The sequence below is a fragment of the Esox lucius genome, chromosome 19, assembly GCF_011004845.1.
Source record: "Esox lucius isolate fEsoLuc1 chromosome 19, fEsoLuc1.pri, whole genome shotgun sequence".
Lineage (NCBI taxonomy): Eukaryota > Metazoa > Chordata > Actinopteri > Esociformes > Esocidae > Esox > Esox lucius.
This window is the reverse complement of record NC_047587.1, coordinates 971,372-995,502: the sequence shown is the minus strand read 5'-3', so window position 1 is coordinate 995,502 and position 24,131 is coordinate 971,372. Positions and strand designations below refer to the sequence as shown.

Here is a 24,131-nt window from a genome sequence, read left to right as displayed (position 1 = left end):
AGAACACTCTAGAATACAAAATCTTCTATCAACTGTTTCAGGGTGTAAAAACAACCAGATGTGGCTGACAAATGTAGGCCAGACTTTTTTGTTATTTTAATATGGATTATTTTACTTTTATAATGTTTCCTGCTTCCTCTATGAGTTCTATGTAGATTTTAGGTGTATTGGGAGACCAGTTATAATCAGGCAGTTTCAATGGATTTAAAAGAAAATACATTGTACTTCAATTAGGCAGGGTTTGGCAATGTGTGTTAATGTGTCACTACTGCATGTGTAACAATGTGTGTTAATGTGTCACTACTGCATGTGTAACAATGTGTGTTAATGTGTCACTACTGCATGTGTAACAATGTGTGTTAATGTGTCACTACTGCATGTGTAACAATATGTGTTAATGTGTCACTACTGCATGTGTAACAATGTGTGTTAATGTGTCACTACTGCATGTGTAACAATGTGTGTTAATGTGTTACTATTGCATGTGTAACAATGTGTGTTAATGTGTTACTACTGCATGTGTAACAATGTATGTTAATGTGTTACTACTGCATGTATAACAGGATACATCCACCATTGTGAGAGGAGTTTTATCTGATATCCTACATTCTGCTGGTGTTGCATCTACATCAGCATCAAGTTATTTTGTTTCAGCTAGTGCATGTAACAGCATTGTAAGACATTATATGACAATAAACTCATACATTGTTAAATAATGTATATATATATATATATATATTTATTTTTTTATTGGATTGAGATTATTTCATCCTGTGCCATGTTCAACCAACAGTGACAGAGTCTGACAAGGGTGTTTCATTGATACTGATTCAGTCTAACAGGGCTGATGCTCTACTGATAAAGAGGTAGTCAGAATCGGGTGATGTTCTTGCCCAGCTAGTTCCTGAATATTAGAAAAACTGTTAAATGTGTGTCCAGCTTATATCTGCACAGTCATTCCCTACTGATTATTTGCTCTTGGTTTTAGTGTGCCTCGTGGTCAAAACAAAAGAAAGCCCAAATAAACGTGCATTTCGGAAACAAAACCAAAATCTGCAACCTGCGACAGACAATATTTCCAAGTGACTTTCCGAAGAAAAAAAGGCCAAAGTTTCTTACAAAAAGCATATATGACAACCCTGGTCGCTTTTATCACTGCATCGTAAAGCACACAATAAATCCTTTTTGCTTCTAAGTTAACTTCCAAGTTGCCCATTAAATAATGACACTGATAAACATTGACCAAAACCTACCACATGTTTGTAAAGAATGCATTGAACATCTCTTGAAAATAGTCTAGTAGTAATCTTCCATCCCTAAATAGCATTTTTAATCTTGTATTTTCACTCTTATTGTATCATATTGCAATGAAATTTACCATGGTAAAGCTACTGAATGTTTGAATATTCAAATGCTTCCCTAAAATTGTTCAGGTGCTTAACTGGGAAACCAAAGGCTGTGCAATGTGTGAGCCTTCCCTATGAACATTAAGAGTAACTTGAAGCATCCAGGTCATGTGATCCGCAATTTAGTCATATATGTGTATTTAACAGAGTTGGGGAGTAAATGATTACAAGTAATCGGTTACATGTAACTGATTACAATAAAACAGTAACTGTAATCGGTTACTTTACCAACAAAAATATGGCAATCGGATTACAGATACTTTTGAAAAAAGTGATGATTACTTTTGGATTACTTCAATTGAAAAAGAATAGCTGCACGAAATAATTATGACAAGTTGAATGTTTTAGTTTATTATTTAATTGTATAAAAACGTTATTTGAACCAAAATGTGAATTGCACTTCAGTTGTTTGTGTGATCATATCATGCGCGCAAAGGTTAAGTGAAGTTTAGTAGTGATGGAGGAATCGCTAGTTTAAATTTCTCTGGTTTTGGATGGCTGGTATAAACAGAGTATCTTCGATAATATTAGCCGAGTCATATAGAATGTTTAGTTATCTACTCAGCGCATAATTCTCAGCTAAATTATAGACTCTAGGCCTGGTGTTATATCGTTTTCAAGTTTCAAGGTTTATTTGTAAAATGCACCGAACAACACAGCCAGGACGAGTTGCGAATAACTTTTACACGAATTGTTCAATAGATTAGGCAACTATTTGTTAGATAGCTGTAACATGTCGCTGCCTACAAAATAAAAAATTATATGGAATTCACCACGACATTTGAGGAGAAAATGTGTGTTGGGAAGCACTCTGCCAAAGGATGATATTTGCATTTCACGCGGCCACATCAACTCCGTCCATACAGGTGAATCATAAGACTACTGCAGATTGAGTTTATGCGCGAAAAGCTACGGATATCTTAATTTATATATACAACAATGTCAATACCCCTTTCGAGTAATTTTCATTTATTTTTAAATAATGTTTTGAAGCAATTAAAAACATGAATAAAACACAAATAACAGAACAGGATCATTAGATTTTGGGTTATGTTCAGGAAAAAAGTCAAATTCTGGAAGATCGAGGTTTATTGGATTAATTGGAATGACTGTATATCTGACAGACCTTTAGTGTGTAATGTAGAGATGTAGCAATCATATTGAAGTAAAAAGCAATGGTTTAGAAACCCATTTCCAAAGGCACTGTAGCCTACACAGCCCATAAGGTAAAATGCGATCATTTTACCAGCTATATAAATTCTAACATTGATTGATCCCGCAAAAGGTGTTCAGTTGGCCAAAGGCTATTCCTATTTGTTTTCCAATGCCTCTTACAGTTTTTCTCAGTCGCTTTGGTGCATTTCTCACATTACTATTTACATTTGCACAACAGTTAATGCAGTTCTCAAAACAATTAGTACAAACTGCAAAACCTAGTTGATAACCTGCAAAAGCGTGTCACTTGCTCAAAATGGATAGCTCATTCCTCAAAAGCAAGTATTCATGTCAATGAAAGTGTCAGTGTCATCAAGATGAAAAGTCCTGACACCATTGTTTATGAACAAGATAGTCAAATGGCTTTGTCATGTTTTCTTTATGACGGTTTACTCTGTAAATGTTTTCCAATGCAAAAAAGTCAGATCTTGGTGACACTACCTGAAAATGCTCAAGACAGCACTATATAGTATTTGCACAGCCATTTGAAAAACACAGTAAAGTTACACATTACTGTATCTAGTGAGGTAAATGAGTACAAGACACTGAATATGTATTTTTCACATTTTCACTGCATATGATCTTTGCAATTCTAATTTGTTCACAGCATTGTGCAAAAGAAAAAATACACCCTTATTTATAACAAACATAAACGCCCTTTGGGTACATCTGTGCACAACGGTAAACAATATTGCAGTACATATTTGAACTGAACAAACAACATACATAATACTGTAATCATTCATGAACATCCAGACGTTCCTCTCTGTCTGGCCACATATTTTCATCACAGCGAATATCATCTCTTGCAATGCAGCGAGGAAAGTATCTCCTCGAGTGGCGAATCCACCCTCTGCAGGACTCTGCTGTGATGTCATCACATGCTGCATCCATGGCCGCTAGCAGGGCCATTTGGGTATGTGGATGCCGGTCATATACCATCCACCTCTACTGGATTTAGGAATGTAGGGAGGGAGATATTCCACCAGCATCCTATTATGTGCTGCAAACCACTGTCTGGCGACATCTGAATGGTGAAAACACACATTATCCAAAACACCAACATGCTTGTTCAGATGGTCTCCAGTTAGACCCCTCTCATTCTCAGTGATTATGTCCCTGTAAAAAGTGTCTAAAAAAGTCAGCAGATGTTGTGTATTGTATGGACCAAGACAGGGGATATGGGTGAGGACGCCGTTTTCTGAGATGGCGGCACACATAGTAATATTCCCTCCTCGTTGGCCTGGGACATCAATGGTTGCTCTCTATCCAATGCGATTCCTTACCACGTCTTCTACCTTTTGCCAAACTGAAACCCGCCTCATCAAGGTATATGAATGTGTGCAGCGGTTACCTGGCCTCCAGCTCCAGTACATGCTTTATTACAGAAGAGGGAGTGAGAAAAACTACAACAACTTTACCTGTGTAACATAATGCATTTTGGACAACATATTGTACAGTATGCACTGTGAATACACATACACAGAACTGTCATGTAAGTGTAGTGCATGACACTACACAAAGTAAACAGTTTACAGCACTGAACATTAGAATATGCATAGAACACACACATGTTTTACCTGTACATACTGGTGACGGATCTCCTTCACTCTGTCGCTGTTCCGTTCAAATGGCACATTGTACAATTGTTTCATGCGCATTTCATTCCTCCTGAGCACTCTGTCAATTGTAGCGACTGAAACAGATTCAGTATTCCCAAAGATGTTGTCATCCTCTATAACAGCACTCTGTATCACTCTCAACCTTATGGCATCGTTTGTAATCACCATTGCACAAATGGCTTCCTCTTGTTGCCGAGTAGAAATACGCCCTCTTCCACCTCTGCAAGGTTGTCTTGCAATCCTGTGTGGTGCACAGTAAAATTACAGTAAATATGATAAATCTTTACTGTAACACTACTGTACACTACAATACACTAAATGTGTGAAGCTGTACGTCTAAATGTAAAATGTACAGTGACAAGTTATTGTCCCACTGCAAGCTGCATGTATGACACAATGACAGTAGTGCAGTGCAGATTGTTTGGTGCTGAATTACTGTCCATTTATACACACCTTTTCTCCCGACGAAGTCACAGTATTGTAGAAATGGTACACACTATGTCCTGCTTGGTTCATATATGCTTGTAAAGTGGGGGTTTATGGGATTCAGCTCTGACAGTGATTGTTGAGAAGTGGCTTATTATTGGTTGCAACTAATGCTTCCCGCACCCCTTCTTATCAGTGAAAGCTGAGATTCACCTGAGAGAAATTGTTCAATTTAGGAGACATATACAGGAAAAAAAGATTTTAAACAATTTGTCAGATTTGCTTGACAGATTTTGACAACTAGTTTAAAATGTTTGTATGTAATGACTCAAGCAATGAAATGAGGACTATTGGTTTTATATGGAATGACTATTCAGCATTCACAAGTATAGTTAATTTTGACTGACATGACATAAGCAAATGATAATGTTATAAAACAGCAGTCCTAAATGTCCAAAAGCATTTGCAGTTTGTTGGAAGGAATGAGAAACTGCTACTATGATGTGCACAAATTACTAAATCTTGTGGAGGTTGAACTAACTATTGTGCAAATGTAAATAGTGATGTGAGAAATGCACCAAAGCAACTGTGAAAAATTGTAATGTGAAAGTAATCTAAAAGTAATCCAAAGTAATTAGTTTACATTACTGAGTTTGAGTAATCAGAAGTTACGTTACTGATTACAAATGTGGACAGGTAACTTGTAACTGTAAAGGATTATATTTAAAAAGTAACCTACCCAACCCTGGTATTAAAAAAATAAAAATCGGGATCCATTTTTGGGGGGATACTACAGGGTGTGCAACATTCTGCTCTATGTAAGGAAAAATCTAGCATGTAAATGATGTGTCTCAGTCTCATTCTGAGAAAGCTATTGGAATTTAGAATATTCAAATGCTTCCCTAAAATTGTGCAGGTGCTTAACTGGGAAACCAAAGGCTGTGCAATGTGTGAGCCTTCCCTCTGAAGATCATGAGAGTAATTTAAAGCGTCTAGTTCGTGTGATAAAGGAGCTATTGAAATTCTAAACTATACATTATGTTTTAATGTGTTCATAGCAAATATATCCATATCTATATTATCCATTAAAAAAGTTTAGCAATCTATAAAAAAGTTGCCCATTTCCCCTTTGTTCCTGAACAGTTTTACATTGTTTTGACTTTATTAGGTGACGTTGTCAAAGAGTTGTTGAGATTTTAAAATGTTGACGATGCAATGTGTTGACGTTCCCCTTGCGACGTTCGTTGGTTATGTGCATACAGACTACAATATCGCCATAAAAGTCTCCTGCCGTTTGGAAACTCCTGTCGGAATGGCGAAAACCAGCCCTGTGTAGTGTGGTCCAACCATTTCTTTCATAACGAGACTACCCCGAGGCCTTTAGCTTCAATTGTTTGCGAGCTATTGAGCTTTGAATGTCTGAATATCTATCAAACATCGAACGTAAAACTATCTTTACCACCGAGTTAAATTTCTAAACAGAGGATAGACAGTGCCGGAACCAAGACATCCTACTCGAGGATCCAGGCCTTCGTCTGCTTATTTTCCCCGCACAGCTGTGCCCCAGAGCTCATTAACTAATGTTTTCTGTTCGGGGCGGGGGCAAAAGGCATGAGCCAGTGAGATATCTCGCTCTGGGACACACCCAACAGCGTTTTCCGTTCGGTCAATTTGTTGGCCGTCTTTATTAAGTTCAACCATCTTTGGTGTTTTTTTGTCTGGCCGGCTACGTCATTTCCTACGATTTCGTAGAAATAATTTGAAGCCACTTTTGACGTGGAAGGCTTCAGTTCGAATGTGGCTCCTATCGGCGTGATCTCAAACTAAGATAGCTACATGAATAACGCTGTTTATATGGTGTGATGCTGCTTTCGTTTGCTGGCTGTAATTAAGTAAACGTAGCAATCACGTATTCAAGACACAAGAGTTAATCCGCTAGCTAGCAAACGTAGCTAGATTTCCCTAAAGCTAGCTAGCACAACAACACAGGCGTCCGACCCTAGTAAAAACGCTTGCTAAAACTTGTGCTGTAGTCGTTCGCTAGCTAAAGCTCTGATGGAGTGTCCTCATTTGAACTCTAGTGTGTGCACTTCCATAGATTATTCGGGCTTTCCCAATGGTTCCCCATCCTCCTGGTGTTGCAGCGGTAAGTGTTCTACGGTTTCAGTTTATAACTGGCTACAGTGGCTAACTACTACAAGATAACAACATTAGCTAATAACGAAATAGCCCCTTGCGGTCTAGGTTATATCTTTCTTATGCCACAGATTTCAAACTTAATATTCTCATTGCTTAAGCTCTACTGTTGTTTCTTAGTTCTCATAGTGTCCCGCTCCCCCTTTTTGTTGACAGTGTTTGCTCTACCGCTTCGTTGATGAAGAAGGTTTGGGGACTTCTTGTCTGAATTAGGGACGGATGTGGAATGTTCTGACGGTGATGCTATACTATAGCAGTTCTGATTAATATTTTCTGTTGTCTAGTTTGCAGGTCAAACAAAAGTCCTTGGGTATGTCTCACCTGTCTAAGTGTTCATTGTGGAAGGTTAGTATTGGCACGCTACACTCTGAAGTTCTCTCTTTGACCAGGACACACTTAAGCTTTAAAATGTAAATGGAGGTCCATGTGACTGCTGTGAAATACTATTGTCTATTTTAAACTGCCAAGACATTTAGTTGCCTCCATGTGATGTGTTTCACAGATATGTGAATGGTCATGCTAAGAAGCACTATGAGGACAGCCAGAGTCCGGCAGCTGGAGGTCAGAAGAGATGTGACAAGCAGCAGTCTCAACACCTGGTCTGTATGGACTGCATTAGTTACAGCACCTTCTGGTGAGTGGACCCCCCATGCATTAACCCCCCACTCCCCCGGCTAACCCCCGGTCCCCCAGCTACACCTACCATGGCCCCTCCCCTCGCCCCCCTGCTACGCTGACCCCTCCCCTGGCCCGCCCTGCTATCCTGACCCCTCCCCTGGCCCCCCTGTTGCCCCCGACCACTCCCCTGGTCCCACTGCTGCGCTGACTGCTCCCCTGGCCCCTCCAACTACCCCAACCACTCCCGACTACCCCCTGCTATCCAGGCCCCTCCCCTGGCAACCCCCTGCTATCCAGGCCCCTCCCCTGGCAACCCCCTGCTATCCAGGCCCCTCCCCTGGCAACCCCCTGCTATCCAGGCCCCTCCCCGGGCCACCCCCTGCTATCCAGGCCCCTCCCCTGGCAACCCCCTGCTATCCAGGCCCCTCCCCTGGCAACCCCCTGCTATCCAGGCCACTCCCCTGGCAACCCCCTGCTATCCAGGCCACTCCCCTGGCAACCCCCTGCTATCCAGGCCACTCCCCAGGCAACCCCCTGCTATCCAGGCCACTCCCCTGGCAACCCCCTGCTATCCAGGCCACTCCCCTGGCAACCCCCTGCTATCCAGGCCACTCCCCTGGCAACCCCCTGCTATCCAGGCCACTCCCCTGGCAACCCCCTGCTATCCAGGCCACAGATGTGAAGGGGTGGGATCTGTTTAGTCCCATGAGTAGTGTACCGAGGTGTTTTCTGTTTCACTGTCTAGTTACCGATGTGACGACTTCGTAGTGAACGACACCAGGCTGGGTCAGGTGCAGAAGGTGAGAGAACATCTACAAAGTCTGGAAAAGTGAGTATGGGATGTGACAGTCAGGTACTCCTGTTAAGATGATTATTAATGGTTTTTAACATGAGCACTGTGTCCCTTAACCAAATAACTGGCATGATTATATGGGTTTGTGTGGACGTGTTGATGTGAAACAAGTCGGACCAAATAGAAACACGCCAATCTAACACAGTCTTTCTCTGGTTGGAACTTTCCCAGGTCTCTGTACACTGACTGCCCTAATGGCTCCCATCATACAGCCATGAAACACCTTCTGACCTAATTCAAAATTAAATGCTTGGTTTTGGCTCCTTCTAAGGGAACCACCTGTTTCTACTCTGACAGAGAGGTTGCGCGGTTCCCCCCTGACAGAGAGGTTGCGCGGTTCCCCCCTGACAGAGATAACTACTAAATGACACCCTATTCCTTATAGGGCCCTATTTCTGACCAGGGCCCATTCCTCTCAGATTGACGGGAGGGCCCTATAGAAAATAGCGTACCATTACTGACATGTTCCTACACAGTGCTTGTAGCAGCAGAAACCTGAGAACATGTCATCAATGATAAACAGTCTGTATGTTTAATGGAATCCTCTCCTCTAGTGCACCACTGACTGCTGACAGAACCCTGAAGAGGAAACTCCTGGAGAGCAGCTCTCCAAACAGCAAACTGCTGAAAGACAATGTAAGGATTCTCTTTGGACATTATCTTTACAGACATTCCCGTGCTGTCATCCCACCACTGTTTTAACAGATTAAACTTTTAGGACTATCTGGATAGATTATGAATGACTGGGATTACAATGAATTTGATTATGAATGACTGGGATTACAATGAATTTGATAGATTATGAATGACTGGGATTACAATGAATTTGATAGATTATGAATGACTGGGATTACAATGAATTTGATAGATTATGAATGACTGGGATTACAATGAATTTGATAGATTATGAATGACTGGGATTACAATGAATTTGATAGATTATGAATGACTGGGATTACAATGAATTTGATAGATTATGACTGACTGGGATTACAATGAATTTGTGTAATCAGGGCCGGATCTAGCCTTTTGGAGCCTGCAGCAAAATGTGATTTGTGGCCCCCTCTCCTAGAGGTCTGGGACCTTAAGTGACCACTTATGATGCTCATGCCTAGAACAAGCCCTGTGTATTGTTGTCTGTTCAGGTACATGTTCAGGTACATGTTCAGGTACATGTTCAGGTACATGTTCAGGTACATGTTGGTCCAAACATTCTGACATTTGTTGGTTTATCTCTGCTCTCTCTTGGCATCCCTCTCAGGGCGGGGCCTCCACTCTCTGTGCCACAGGGCTGCGTAACCTTGGCAACACCTGCTTCATGAACGCCATCCTGCAGTCCCTCAGGTGAATGTCTCAGCTAGGCTTAGTTAGAATCAGGAAACAGGTGGACCAATTCTGTTATTTTTTCTCCCTTTTTCACAACTAAAATATATATATTTTTAATAACAAGCAACAGTAACAAAATTGGGTTATTGAGAAAATGTTCATTAACCCTGAACATTTTCAAACTTTTTTAATAACAGATTTAGGACAGTTGAGTCTTTGCCTCCAACATGCGGAGCTCGACCGTCAACCGTCTGTCTCTGATGGGCTGGGATGTTGACCGTCTGTCTGTGTTTGGTTCTCCAGTAACATCCAGCTATTCAGCTGTTATTTCAAGGAGCTGCCAGCGGTGGCACTGAGGAGCGGGAAGACTGCAGGACGGAGGATGTACCACACCCGCAGCCAGGGAGACACCAGTGTGTAAGGTTCTTCAGCTGTGTGTGTGTGTGTGTGACAATGTGCAGTGTTCTATGAAAGATCTAAGTCTAGAACTCCCAATGTTTACACCAGTAAATGATGGAATCATTTTGGAGGTGGACTGCCCATCTGGCGGGAGCAGGGCCCGGGGTCACAACCTAAACAATAAGTCGTCGTAACTGATTACCCCCTCTAACAATCAGATCATGAAGAGAGTTTCTGTTTCTCAAATGTTCTTGGTAATGTTCTGTCATTAGTTCAGCCGTTTCTCTTCAAGCAAAACACTTTATTCATGTTAGCTGTTGGATTCCTTCTTGGGCTCCCAGGGCAGTTAAACCCTTAAACTAAAAACGACATGAATGTTTCAATTATTGCCGGACCACGTAACTGGAGCCTGCCTAGAAGAGCTTATGTCTCTTACTGACCGACTGACTGATTGACTACCCCTTGTTTAATTGCGTAGTGGTTAGAGACACGGACTACGGAACAACCGGTCCTGCATTTGACTCCTGTCACAGTCAAAACACATTATGCCTCAGGACATGTTCAGGACAGACAAACTTCACTGGCTACAACCTTCAGTAGCTATGTTATAGGGAGCCTAAAATAAAACAGTTTTGGTAGATTTTTGAAATGTGCATTAGGATTTGTGCAGGATAGACAAAAACTTGGTGGCTACGCGATTCTCTCGTTATTTCACTTGACAGAAAAAGTCAGTTATCGTCACCAACAGTGGATATAAAATGTCTACACACCCTGTTAAAATGCCAGGTTTTTGTGATGTAAAAGAATGAGACAAAGGTAAATCATATCAGAAATATTTCCACTTACCTATAATGTGAACATTTCAATTGAAAAATAAACTGAAATCTTCGAGGGGGGAAATTGAAAAATAAAAACCTTACTATAACTTGGTTGCATAAGTGTGCACACCCTCTTATAACTGGATGTGGCTGTGTTCAGAATTAACCCTCTGAGTACTGCGCTTAAAATGTTTGGGTGTCACTACTTTTATATTTGGGCTTATAAACAATATGTAATGTGAATCGATCATTGTGTATTTGGCATCAAATTATTCCAAATTACCTCAGCTAATATAAGCTTGCATGTTAATGTTCTTATAAGGTAGTGTTTTAGGGAAAAATGCACAATTAAGTAAATAATTTCATAAGCAAAATCAGATTTTTTCTATATATCATTGAATTCTGACCATAACACACTCATATGGAGTGATACTCCCAATACAAATGTTCTGTGCAAACACAATGCACATTTGTGTAAGAAAAGGCTTCACAATGAATGTGAACAGAAAAATGAAATAATTTGCCTTTTGTCCAACATGTTTTTGACACAATTTTTCATTGAAATCAACCACCACGGTACCTCAACCCAAACACATTCCAAAAACACTTTTCTAACCCTATTTCTTACACAAATATGCATTGTATCACAATAAAAGTGAACAGAACAATTAAATAATAATTCACCTTATGTGCATACAGGACAATATGATTATGACACCCATAATTATTTTCTATATGATTGAATTCAGACCACACACAGCCATGTGAAACAGATCTCCCATTCCAAATACGCAAAGCAGACAATATCTATAATGATCACATTTGTATTACATTATTTCATGATAAATAGGTTATTAGATGTTACTTACCAGACTGTACTTGCGTTAGCATTAGCCTGTTGTTAGCATTCGTCCTTTGTTGTCTGGTAACTCAGCTATCCAACGTTTGATAACCATAACGGACTATGGCAACATTTAGTAAAAGTGTTTTTACGTTTTGCCATTTTATACTAATAATAATACTTATAAAACTGTTGAAAACACAAATCCTTTCTTTGTCTTTTCAACAAGTTAGCGTTACGCAAGGACACAATGCTAAAACGTTCGCTAATGCTAAGTTAGCATGCTAGCTAAGCTGACATACTGCTACAACCTCTTCTACAGTCAGAATGAGCAAATGAAGAAAACAAAACTTACGTCCCACCCAGCAACCTTATGATTGGATCAAATACGCAACAGAAACCTTCCCCAGATTGGGTAAAATAAACTATTCTGCATGGCAACAGCCTTCCATTGGATGCTGTCACTCAACAGCCCATCCATTGGTCAGGTGCACAAGGTTTTGGTTTCATTTGGACAGGATGACAACAACAAGGAAATATGCCAAGTAAACACAAAGCGCATCTGCGTTTTCATCGGACTCTCGTTGAAACAGCAAAGTAAACAGAATCTCTCTATTACAAACCGTTTTGAAAATATGTAATACTATGTAATTGTTATGCAAATACGCCCCGGGCGTGGGAGCTACCGCCTAATCCGTCCTCAGAGGGTTAACCAATCACCAATCACATTCAAACTCATGTTAAATAGAAGTCATTACACACCTGCTATCATTTAAAGTGACTCTGATTAATCACAATGTTCAGATGTTCTAGTAGGATTTTCCTCACATTTTCTTAGTTGCGTCTCAGACCAAAAGCCATGGTCCGCAGAGAGCTTCCAAAGCATCAGAGGGATCTCATGGTTGAAAGATATCAGTCAGGAGAAGGGTACAAAAGAATTTCCAAAGCATTAGATATACCATGGAACACAGTGAAGACAGTCATCATCAAGTGGAGAAAAATATGGCACAACAGAGACATTACCAAGAACTAGACATCCATCCAAAATGGATGAATAGACAAGAAGAAAACTGGTCAGGGAGGCTTCCAAGAAGCCTACAGCAACATTAAAGGAACTGCAGGAATTTCTGGCAAGTACTGGCTGTGTGCTACGTGACAACAATCTCCTGTATTCGTCATATGAATGGGCTATCAGGTAGGGTGGCAAGACAGAAGCCTTTTCTTACAAAGAAAAACATCCACGCCCGGCTGAAGTTTGCAAAAACATCAAGTCTCCCAAAATCACATGGGGAAATGTGTTATGGTCTGATGAAACCAAGGTTGAACTTTTTGGCCATAATTCCAAAAGGTATGTTTGGCGCAAAAACAACTCCGCACATCACCCAAAGAACACCATACCCACAGTGAAGCATGGTGGTGGCAGCATCATGCTTTGGGGCTGTTTTTCTTGAGCTGGAACCGGGGACTTAGTCAGGGTGGAGGGAATTATGAACAGTTCCAAATACCAGGAAATGTTGGCACAAAACCTTCAGGTGTCCGTTAGAAAGCTGAAGATGAAGAGGGAGTTCCCCTTTCAGCATTACAATGACCCAAAGCACACATTTTGTAAAGAAGAGTGGGCAAATATTGCCACGTTAGGATGTGCCGTGCTAATAGACTCCTACCCAAAAAGACTGAGTGCTGTAATAAAATCAAAAGGTCCTTCAACCAAGTTAGTTTAAGGGTGTGCACCAGGGCTTGACATTGGCACCCGCCCACCCGCCAAATGTGGGTGGAATTCGGCTGTGGCGGGTAACACAGTCACTCTTACTAGCCACTTTGGCTGGTTGCATTCTATATCTATAAATATTCAAACTTTGTGTGCTGTTAATGCGGGACAAAAATATGTAATGTTGAGACGCCATACCTACTCTTGATAAGCATGGACTTCCGTGGGCAAGAAGATTCATCACTTTCAATTGTGGGTCGGCTGAACTAGGCTTGCCTGTTTCCTTTTCTGGTTTTTAATTCACAAAAACATCCTTTGAAAGTTTGTGTTCATTATTTTAAACCCAATATGTATTTAACAGTAATTTGCTCAAATATTTGCCATTGTTAGCTAACCAGATAACAACTCATAATTCTCATATTGGAAGTTAAGACATTTCTGGATACTGTAGCATTACTTTAAATAGCATCACTTAAAATTTGTATAAGAACAATAAAAACCAGAAAAGGAACCAGGCAAGCCTTGTTCAGCCGGCCCACAATGAGGAGTGATGTATGTTGTTGCCCTCCCTGGATTCGAACCTGAGTCTCTCACGTGAGAGTTTGTCCTTAACCACTACACCACAGCACTAACACATTTGCTGAGTGTCGGTAAATTGTTTCGACATTAAATCATTTTGTCACGCATTAACGTCTCGTCAGGTTTGAATATTTCGCTAGACACCATTGAGCGTTGTGTTAAACTGACTCATGTTTCTTAAGTTTACTTCAAACACAAATAGCATCTATGAACTATATGGCTTTTGCCACTGGCTGTTATAAAAGCTTATTAACCAGTAATAGGCTTACCAGTATCTTCTGACTTACTAATTGATCAATTGGTGGCGAGACTGAAGATGAACTTTACACTGCCAAAGCTATTGAATTTCATGGCACAACAACGTTAGTTTTTCTTTCATTCGTGAATGACATTGATACAAAAACTATCAATATAGGTGACAATAACTGTCTTTGGAGTCAAGTGAAAAGAAGAGAGAATCGTGGAAACCCCTAATCTTTTACTGCCCAATGGGTTTGGATCTAGCATATATGACCCTAAAAAACATGCACCGATGCCTACTTTGAAAATCCACCAGAAATAGTTGCAATACAGTAAAACAGTAAAGTTATATTTTAGGCTTTCTATAACGTAGCTACTGAAGGTTGTAGCCAGCAAAGTTTTTGTCTATCCCGAACAAATCCTAATACATAATTAGTTTTGACTGTGACGAGATTCGAACGCAGGACCTACTGTTTGCAGTTCCGCTTCTCTAACCACTACGCTATTTAACAAGAGTCTGTTGCTCTGCTTATGCGGCCTGGCCAAAATCAGCCACATAAAATCTGTTTCCATGTCCAGTTAGACCAGGTGGTTTACAGTCCGAATGTTGAACTGAATATGTTCTGCTGTAGAAGGTGTCCGGTACTGACAGGCTCTGTGTTTCCCAGGTCTCTGGTGGAGGAGTTCAGGAAGACCCTGTGTTCTCTGTGGCAGGGAAACCCTACTGCCTTCAGCCCAGACTCCTTATTCTATGTCGTTTGGAAGATCATGCCCAGCTTCAGGTACTAACACCATGTGTCGCATGCACTGGTTTATCTGGATCATACATGAAATGGCTGAATTTACCCACATGATCTTGTTATTTAAATTTGTCGGTCAGTCATACAGCCGGTTGGTCAGTCCAGCCCTGTGAACCTGTGCTGTAAGGCATTGGTTTACAAGCTTCATGTATTGTTCCACCCGAGAGGGTTTGCGTGGTCATTATTAGTGCTGCGGTTGACCTGATTGGCTGACCTTTCCTGTCCCTCTCTCTCCATTGATTGGCTGACCTGTCCCTCTCTCCTCATTGATTGGCTGTCACGTCTTGTCTCTGTCCAGAGGGTACCAGCAGCAGGATGCTCATGAGTTCATGCGTTACCTGTTGGATCATCTCCATAGAGAGCTGCAGGGAAACCGGAATGGAGCCAAAACCCCTGCTGCCCCCCAGCGTGAGGATGGGGTTCAACCCCCAGCTGACCCCGCGGCCCCCCACAACCACGTCAAACTGGCCCCACCTGCAGGCAAACGCTGCATGTAAGAGCCTGTCCTGCCCTCCCCTGCCCTGTCCTGTCCTGCCCTCCCCTGCCCTGTCCTGTCCTGCCCTCCCCTGCCCTCCCCTGCCCTGTCCTGCCCTGTCCTGCCCTCCCCTGTCCTGTCCTGCCCGACCCTGTCCTGTCCTCCCCTGTCCTCCCCTGCCCTCCCCTGTCCTGCCCTGTCCTGCCCTGTCCTGTCGCTCCTTCTGGATCCAATGCTGTTTTTCTTTCAGGGTGTTCTTGTGTGTCCCGGTCCTGTAGGACATGATGATCAGTTAATCTGAAGGAGGTCTTGCATGTGTTTGGGGCGGGCTGTGTTTGGGATGCAGTAATCTAGCTGGAAATGTTTTTGAAGCCAGTGCCTGCTACTGTAATGCAATGTGATTTGTAAAATATCTCTTATTTCCTTTAAGAAACGGGAGTTCCACTGTGGTCACGTCTATATTCGGCGGCGTTCTGCAGAATGAAGTCAACTGCCTCGTCTGTGGGACCGAGTCTCGAAAATATGACCCCTTCCTTGGTAAGTCTGTCCCCTGTCGTCCCCCGTCACACCCCCGTCACACCCCCGTCACTCCCCCGCCGCACCCCGTCACTCCCCCGTCGTCCCCCGTCACTCCCCCGCCGCACCCCGTCACTCCCCCGTCACTCCCCCGTCGTCCCCCGTCACACCCCCGTCACTCCCCCGTCACTCCCCTGTCGTCCCCCGTCACACCCCTCCCCACGGCTGGGTGCCGCTTCAGGTCATCCAGTCCAGGAAATAAACAGGTGTTTCAGTTGTTTCTTGCTAGCTAATGGCTACATTGCCTCCCTGTTGTCTTCAGATCTGTCTCTGGACATTCCCAGCCAGTTCAGACACAAGAGAACCAAGGACCAGGAGCCTGGACCCACCTGCACATTACTGGGTCAGTTCTTCTGTTCAGTTTTCGACTAGGCCTGTAAGGTTCTGTTCATTATAACTGGACATCCAAGTGTAGACATGTATAAGTACTGACACACTTTGAGTACTGACACACTGAGTACTGACATGAATTGAGTACAGAATAAGTCAACAACATAATTTGACAGATCAGTGTGGAGGGCTGAGTGTGTGGACAGATGTTTTTGACAAGTCAACCACATTTGGATTTAAGTTAAAGGAAGAGTAACTTACAAAGTCACTGGGCAGTTAGTTTGTTCTGTTTCCAATGTCTCTTTTGTGATCAGATTGCCTGCGGAGCTTCACTGATCTGGAGGAGCTAGATGAAACAGAGTTCTACATGTGTCATAAATGTAAGAAGAAACAGAAGTCCACAAAGAAGTTCTGGGTCCAGAAGCTGCCTAAGGTATGAGACCACTCTTTCAATTTCCTGATTACTTATTTTCCTATTCCTATATGACCTACATATAAAACGAATATTCCAGTGGTTAGTTTCCCTCTATAGGGAGCTCTTCCAGTGGTTAGTTTCCCTCTATAGGGAGCTCTTCCAGTGGTTAGTTTCCCTCTATAGGGAGCTCTTCCAGTGGTTAGTTTCCCTCTATAGGGAGCTCTTCCAGTGGTTAGTTTCCCTCTATAGGGAGCTCTTCCAGTGGTTAGTTTCCCTCTATAGGGAGCTCTTCCAGTGGTTAGTTTCCCTCTATAGGGAGCTCTTCCAGTGGTTAGTTTCCCTCTATAGGGAGCTCTTCCAGTGGTTAGTTTCCCTCTATAGGGAGCTCTTCCAGTGGTTAGTTTCCCTCTATAGGGAGCTCTTCCAGTGGTTAGTTTCCCTTTATAGGGAGCTCTTCCAGTGGTTAGTTTCCCTCTATAGGGAGCTCTTCCAGTGGTTAGTAATTATTGGTGTTGTCTGTCTGTCCGTGACTGTTACAGGTGTTGTGTCTTCACCTGAAGAGGTTCCACTGGACGTCCTATCTGAGGAATAAAGTAGACACTTACGTAGAGTTCCCTCTCCGAGACCTGGACATGAGGGGCTACTTACTGGAGGTAAAACAGTGACTTTGACCCCTGACCTCTAACCTTCCGTAGAGTTGTCTCTCTGAGGGCTGGCCAGCAGGGTCTGTATGTATGATGTACTGTGACTGATGGTGTTGTTGTGTCCAGCCGGAGAACAGCCTGCGGGGGGGCTGTCTGTATGACCTGGCTGCGGTCGTCGTCCACCACGGATCTGGGTGAGTGCCACGCCAACATGGCCACTGGGTGGTGCTGTTGCTTTATGGTATTTCTTATTCCTGGCTCACGTGCCAAACTGAAGGAGTCAATGGGTAGCTTTTCCACTGCGTAGTACCAGCTGGACCCGGCTCTACACGCCTCGGTTGGTTTTCCACTGCGTAGTACCAGCTGGACCCGGCTCTACACGCCTCGGTTGGTTTTCCACTGCGTAGTACCAGCTGGACCCGGCTCTACACGCCTCGGTTGGTTTTCCACTGCGTAGTACCAGCTGGACCCGGCTCTACACGCCTCGGTTGGTTTTCCACTGCGTAGTACCAGCTGGACCCGGCTCTACACGCCTCGGTTGGTTTTCCACTGCGTAGTACCAGCTGGACTCGGCTCTACACGCCTCGGTTGGTTTTCCACTGCGTAGTACCAGCTGGACCCGGCTCTACACGCCTCTGTTGGTTTTCCACTGCCTAGTACCAGCTGGACCCGGCTCTACACGCCTCGGTTGGTTTTCCACTGCGTAGTACCAGCTGGACCCGGCTCTACACGCCTCGGTTGGTTTTCCACTGCGTAGTACCAGCTGGACTCGGCTCTACACGCCTCGGTTGGTTTTCCACTGCGTAGTACCAGCTGGACCCGGCTCTACACGCCTCGGTTGGTTTTCCACTGCGTAGTACCAGCTGGACCCGGCTCTACACGCCTCGGTTGGTTTTGCACTGCGTAGTACCAGCTGGACCCGGCTCTACACGCCTCGGTTGGTTTTCCACTGCGTAGTACCAGCTGTACCCGGCTCTACACGCCTCGGTTGGTTTTCCACTGCGTAGTACCAGCTGGACCCGGCTCTACACGCCTCGGTTGGTTTTCCACTGCGTAGTACCAGCTGTACCCGGCTCTACACGCCTCGGTTGGTTTTCCACTGCCTAGTACCAGCTGGACCCGGCTCTACACGCCTCGGTTGGTTTTCCACTGCGTAGTACCAGCTGGACCCGGCTCTACACGCCTCGGTTGGTTTTCCACTGCGTAGTACCAGCTGGACTCGGCTCTACACGCCTCGGTTGGTTTTCCACTGCGTAGTACCAGCTGGACCCGGCTCTACACGCCTCGGTTGGTTTTCCAACATCTATTTTCTTTTAAATTGACATGGTTTGAAAGTAAAGTGGCAAATAAAAAGTAAACTAAATCTGGATAACATTATCGCCCTGCAGTATAAAGTATATGACATAACTGCAACTCAACACCAACACATTTAAAACAACCTACATAACCCCCCATCCCGATTTAAAATGTATAAATAAATGCCATTAATTCATTAATTAATTGCTGGCTATAATACCACGCCGACTGCCTCAAGAGAAGCCTACTGTACACAAGCCAGTGTTTCTACCGGTAGTAATGAGGAAGCCCACGTGAGCAAAATTATTATTATTGGTCTTAATACATTGCAGACTGCAAAAATTGTTAGAAAGCTTGGTAGGCTGCTTCTGTATGGCTTGACATGACTACTTTGACCAGTGAAATGTATGCCAGTTAGCCTATAGTAAAACCCAGAGGAAAAAGACAAGGTCCTTGTAGGTTACAAAAACAGCATTTCATGTGTGTCTCACGGGGATAACGAGTTGATTTCAACGCCAGTGCGTAGATCCAAACCCCGAAGAGTTTTGGGAAAATTGCCCAAATTTACAAGTCTGGTCCTATGCACGGGCACTGGAATTAACCCATTTCAATGCAATGGACAGACCCGTAAAGACGCGCCGTTCTCATCTCGTTTAAACCATTTTCTGACACAGGACGGCTAACAGCAGAACAGCTTGTTTTGCTTTGCTGCGCGCCTTGAATGACTAGTCCAGTCAGAAGTCTTTCCTTGTTTTCACGTCACCTTTTGGTATCGCCTCAGCCCGCTTGGAACCTCGAAGGAGCAGGTACTAAAAAAAGTCTGGTACCAGGTACTATCCTAACTTTTCCAGTGGAAAAGCAAAAAAGGCGAGGTGAGTCGAACCGAGTCGAGCTGGTACCATGCAGTAGAAAAGCACCAAATTTCAGGATTAACCTTCTGGGTGTTGGATGGCCCAGCTAACAGGGCCTCTTTGACAAGATAAGTTTTGTCCAGTTTAGTGGTCCAAATACAGTTCATGTAGTCTGATGGTTTCAGTCTTGTTCCTCTGTTTAGTCCAGAGGTGTCAAACCGGTTCCGTGGAGGGCCGAGTGTCTGCAGGTTTCCGCTCTCACCTTGTACTCACCTTGTTTGTTTCAACCCTCACCTGGTTGTTTAGGTCTGAACTGGGAACCAATTTAAAGGAAAAACCAAAAACCTGCAGACACTCAGCCCTCCCTGGAACCGGTTTGACACCCCTGGTTTAGTGGCATGTTAGGGTTAGGCATAAAAAAGTGTATCAGTGTTAATGACATGACACCGTTGTATGTTTCTGTTGTGTTCCAGGGTTGGGTCGGGCCACTACACCGCGTACGGCAGGCAGGAAGGACGCTGGTACCATTTCAATGACAGCACTGTGACGCCCACCGAAGAGGAGACCGTTGTCAAAGCCAAGGCCTACATTCTCTTCTACACAGAGAGAAATGACACAGCCTCATCTGAGATGGACACCAAGCTTTAACCGGACCTACAGCATGCTGTGACAGACTGTTCCCAATTCTAAACTAGTCTTCCATCTCTGTCCTCATCCAGTCTGTCATTCTTCAGTCCGTTTCCAACCCCAGACTAGTCTTCTATCTCTGTCCTCATCCATCACACCGTTTCCAACCCCAGACTAGTCTTCTATCTCTGTCCTCATCCGTCACACCATTTCCAACCCCAGACCAGTCTTCCATCTCTGTCCTCATCCTGACTGTCATCCCTTCAGCATGTCTCTAAAGCAGCTCTACTTAGTATGACTGAACTTTTAATAAGTGCATGACTGAAATATTTCTTTATCAGACATTGATCTTATTAGTGTCTGGAAAACTAAATGGCTGCTTGATTTTTGATTAGTGTTTAGTTTGACTGTGTGAGGGGAGTTAGTCCCAGTGGAAGTCTATGTTCTATGTAGAAGTGTATTAGTGCTCTAGGGCAGTGTGCTGTTTGAGAGACAAGCCAATAGTTTGCCTTGTTAGTCTTTTTTCTTCATTCCTCCTGGTCAGTAGTGTTGACATTCCTCTGTCTGTCCTGGTCAGTAGTGTTGACATTCCTCTGTCTGTCCTGGTCAGTAGTGTTGACATTCCTGTCTGTCCTGGTCAGTAGTGTTGACATTCCTGTCTGTCCTGGTCAGTAGTGTTGACATTCCTCTGTCTGTCCTGGTCAGTAGTGTTGACATTCCTCTGTCTGTCCTGGTCAGTAGTGTTGACATTCCTCTGTCTGTCCTGGTCAGTAGTGTTGACATTCCTCTGTCTGTTCTGGTCCGTAGTGTTGACATTCCTGTCTGTCCTGGTCCGTAGTGTTGACATTCCTGTCTGTCCTGGTCCGTAGCCTTAACATTCTGGTAACTTTCAGCACTTTCGACACTGTAATAGATTCCAAAGGTGATCATTATTAAATGATGAAGAAATAATTACCACTCTACATGAAGTGTCTCTGTACTTTAAAATCAGAAGTATAAAGCTTTGTCCTTGGTGAACCTCAGGAATTTGATGATGAGGCCAGAGAGGGAGTCACTTCACACTGTTTATTTTAGGATTAAATAATTGTGGGTTTTGAATATAAAAAGTTTATTCCTAGTTCACTCTTGGCTTTCAGGCTAAGCAAGCTTGTATGACTTATGTTCAAAAGAATGAGAGTTTTACCATTACATTTTCACAAATGTTTTGATTTGAAAATAATTGCTTATAATGAACTGCTGTAACTTCTTGACGAATGTGAGATTTGGATCTACATCCCGAAAGATTATGTTGATGTTCTTCCTCTGGTTTGTTTTAAGGTTCAGATGAGAGAGCACCACATTTGATTACATAGGATGTGTGGATTCTAGGTTCTGTATGAGAATCATGGAAATGACAATCATGTCAGTGGATCAGTGTTCTCTGTTTACTATCATGTTTATCTTCCTGATGGACAATGCCCTCCACAATGGTTTGTCCCATTCGTAACGAGCAAAAAGGGCAATGACAATGGTTTATCAGCTTAATCTCACACCTAAAATATGAGAAATATTAGCCTTTAAGTAAAATTGGTATAAGAAAAAGCAAATTCTTAATAAAAAATATTTTTTCAATTGTAACTCGATGGTGGCATTTTCAATTAGGGGTGTACTCACTTTTGTTGACAGCGTTTAGACATTAATGGCTGTGTGTTGTGTTATTTTGAGGGGACAGCAAATTTACACTGTTATACAAGCTGTACATTGTAGCAAAGTGTCATTTCTTCAGTGTTGTCACATAAAAAGATATAATCAAATATTTACTAAAATGTGAGAGGTGTACTCACGTCTGTGAGATACTGAATATATTTACGTCGGGGGTTAGAAACTTGCATTGTCATCTATGACTAACCATTTTACTGGGGTCTAGTAGGGGACGCGTGCCAAACTTGCTTAGACATCCATCAACACGTGGAAATAAGGACACTAATGAAATGAGGGGAAATGAGAGGCAAAAGCTATAAACAACTGAAAACAAAAAAATTCCATATCCAATGTTAGGCAATATTTTTAAAGATTTCGATGAACCTGCAACCGTGAACCTGCATGAATGAAAACTAGGGATGCGATTTCTCCGGATTAATCTGGATTTCGGCATTCAGATACCTAACATAAATGTGGGGTGGTGGTGGGGGGGCTGCCCTAGTAAAACGGAGAGGATTTGCGGACATCCATAGACCGTTTCACTCGTCATTTAAATCACGTTATTGTTCCTAGTAACCTTCCGGTCAAAATGTTGCAAACAGTAGTAACATTAGCACTGTACAATAATTTACAATTAATGTTCAGACAGATCTAGCTAAGTATTTAAATTAGATTAAATTTGTCATTGAACAGTACAACGAAATGCAGTTATAACATCTAACCAGAAGTGCAAAGAGGGCAGGAAAGGAACAAGTATTAAGTATATGTACGTACAAGTGGGAAATGAATAGTTTTGCAATGAGGAACATGCAAGTACAATAGCAATTTTTCATGTGCAGGCAAATTGAAGGTATAAGGTGGCATGTGTAACTGAAATGCAGGGATAGCAGCAATGAGGTTCCCGAGGTAGACACCTGTAACCACTGACAACTTATACTTTGCAAGGCAGTGTCAGAGTTCATTAGTACAAGGGAGTAGTGCAACAAGGTCCCTGTGAGGCAGTATTAAGTGGTGGGCGGGTTAGGGTATATCTGCAGACCGCAAGTCGGGGGCATAACTTAATATTAAGGAACCCCCGTTTTAAGTTACGCCCATTGATGGTTTCCATTGGTGTGGTGTTTTTGATTTAGTGCATGCGTTCATGAAGTAAGAATTACAGGGTCAATGACGAAGATTTCAGTATGTACTTCCATATGACAACCTCTAGATATATATTTTGGTTTAGTTAATGTGTTCACTAAGATCACTTATTTACAAAATTCTTACAATCTGAGATACGAATAGCTTGAAAACAGTAAACAGCTACGTTTAAAGATTGCTAGTAACACGACGAGGTAGGCTACTTGTTTGCCAGCTCTAGTCAATTAGGGTACGTTTTAACTAGCTAAAGATGATGCACCTGTCACTATATGCAAGCTGGCAAGAGCCATTTATTTTTTAGCTTCATACACACCATGTTGTCATTATTTAGAAATGTAAACAAAGTAACAATTTGTCATCGCTATCTTCTATGCAGTGGTGTAAAAAGTAAACAGTAGACTTATTTGGCTGTGTTCACCAGTTTTGAGAAGTTGCTAAGGATGAGCTAAATTACCTAAACAGGATTCATAATGACCTTATTTGATAATTTACACTCTTCCGTTTTATTTTATTGATCACTGGTTAGTATTGAACACCCTTTATCATGTTACTTAGATCATAATTAGATATTTCCCTAAAGTGGTGAACACAGCCAAACCCAGTTGAGTACTTTTACTTGTACTTTGTACACCTCTACTTCTGTGTGTTTGTTGTGATCTTTCATTTCAGTTGCCAAGATGCGTTGTTTACCTGGGGGATGCTGTTGCCTGGGTAAATGCCACCACGGGCCTGTTCTGAGACCGGGTACAAGTCCTCACTCCTGAATGATGAGGAAATACAGGGTGCTGTGCAGATGCTCAGAGAGGCCTGAACTCTAGAGGAAGAACAAGAAGCTCTCTCCCCATTCATGTTTTTAGTTTAATAATTTTGAAGACACAAACATTCATAGGTCAAATGGACAAAAGAGAACTTAGTGATAATTTTGAGCTTCTCTGTTTATTATTTTTGTTGATGAGGACACTTATTAGCTGTCTTTAAACCATCAGCTAATGCTGGTTTCCATGCAACAAAAATTGCAAGATCCAGAAAACACAATATAGTTTGACAAGA

At 42.6% G+C, this 24,131-nt stretch overlaps 1 protein-coding gene across 3 annotated transcripts; it reads left to right on the top strand.

Moving 5' to 3' along the window:
• Positions 1–6,391: 6,391 nt before the first annotated feature.
• usp3 (ubiquitin specific peptidase 3) lies at positions 6,392–21,878 on the top strand. 3 transcript variants are annotated; one of them, XM_013131693.4, is made up of 16 exons: positions 6,392–6,815; positions 7,022–7,052; positions 7,150–7,210; positions 7,368–7,499; positions 8,229–8,312; positions 8,891–8,972; positions 9,598–9,680; positions 9,966–10,079; positions 14,916–15,029; positions 15,346–15,540; positions 15,953–16,059; positions 16,361–16,441; positions 16,743–16,861; positions 17,383–17,496; positions 17,614–17,681; positions 20,108–21,878. In XM_013131693.4, exons 1-16 carry the CDS (start codon positions 6,786–6,788, stop codon positions 20,280–20,282), a joined length of 1,590 nt encoding a protein of 529 aa, XP_012987147.1. In that variant the 5' UTR covers positions 6,392–6,785; the 3' UTR covers positions 20,283–21,878. The 3 variants fall into 3 exon arrangements, with proteins under 3 accessions (XP_012987147.1, XP_012987146.1, XP_019912128.1); XM_013131692.4 differs by lacking the exon at positions 7,022–7,052; XM_020056569.3 differs by lacking the exon at positions 7,022–7,052 and having other exon boundaries at positions 6,797–6,815; positions 7,157–7,210.
• The last annotated feature ends 2,253 nt before the right edge of the window (positions 21,879–24,131 follow it).

What these genes read in the sequence shown, in the direction of transcription:
- usp3 (XM_013131692.4), top strand. Translation starts at nt 6,725, where the DNA reads ATGGAGTGTCCTCATTTGAACTCTAGTGTGTGCACTTCCATAGATTAT. An exon ending in ACCCACCTGCACATTACTGG is followed by an intron (nt 16,442 to 16,742) that starts GTCAGTTCTTCT and finishes TTTTGTGATCAG; the next exon opens with ATTGCCTGCGGAGCTTCACT. An exon ending in GGGTCCAGAAGCTGCCTAAG is followed by an intron (nt 16,862 to 17,382) that starts GTATGAGACCAC and finishes TGACTGTTACAG; the next exon opens with GTGTTGTGTCTTCACCTGAA.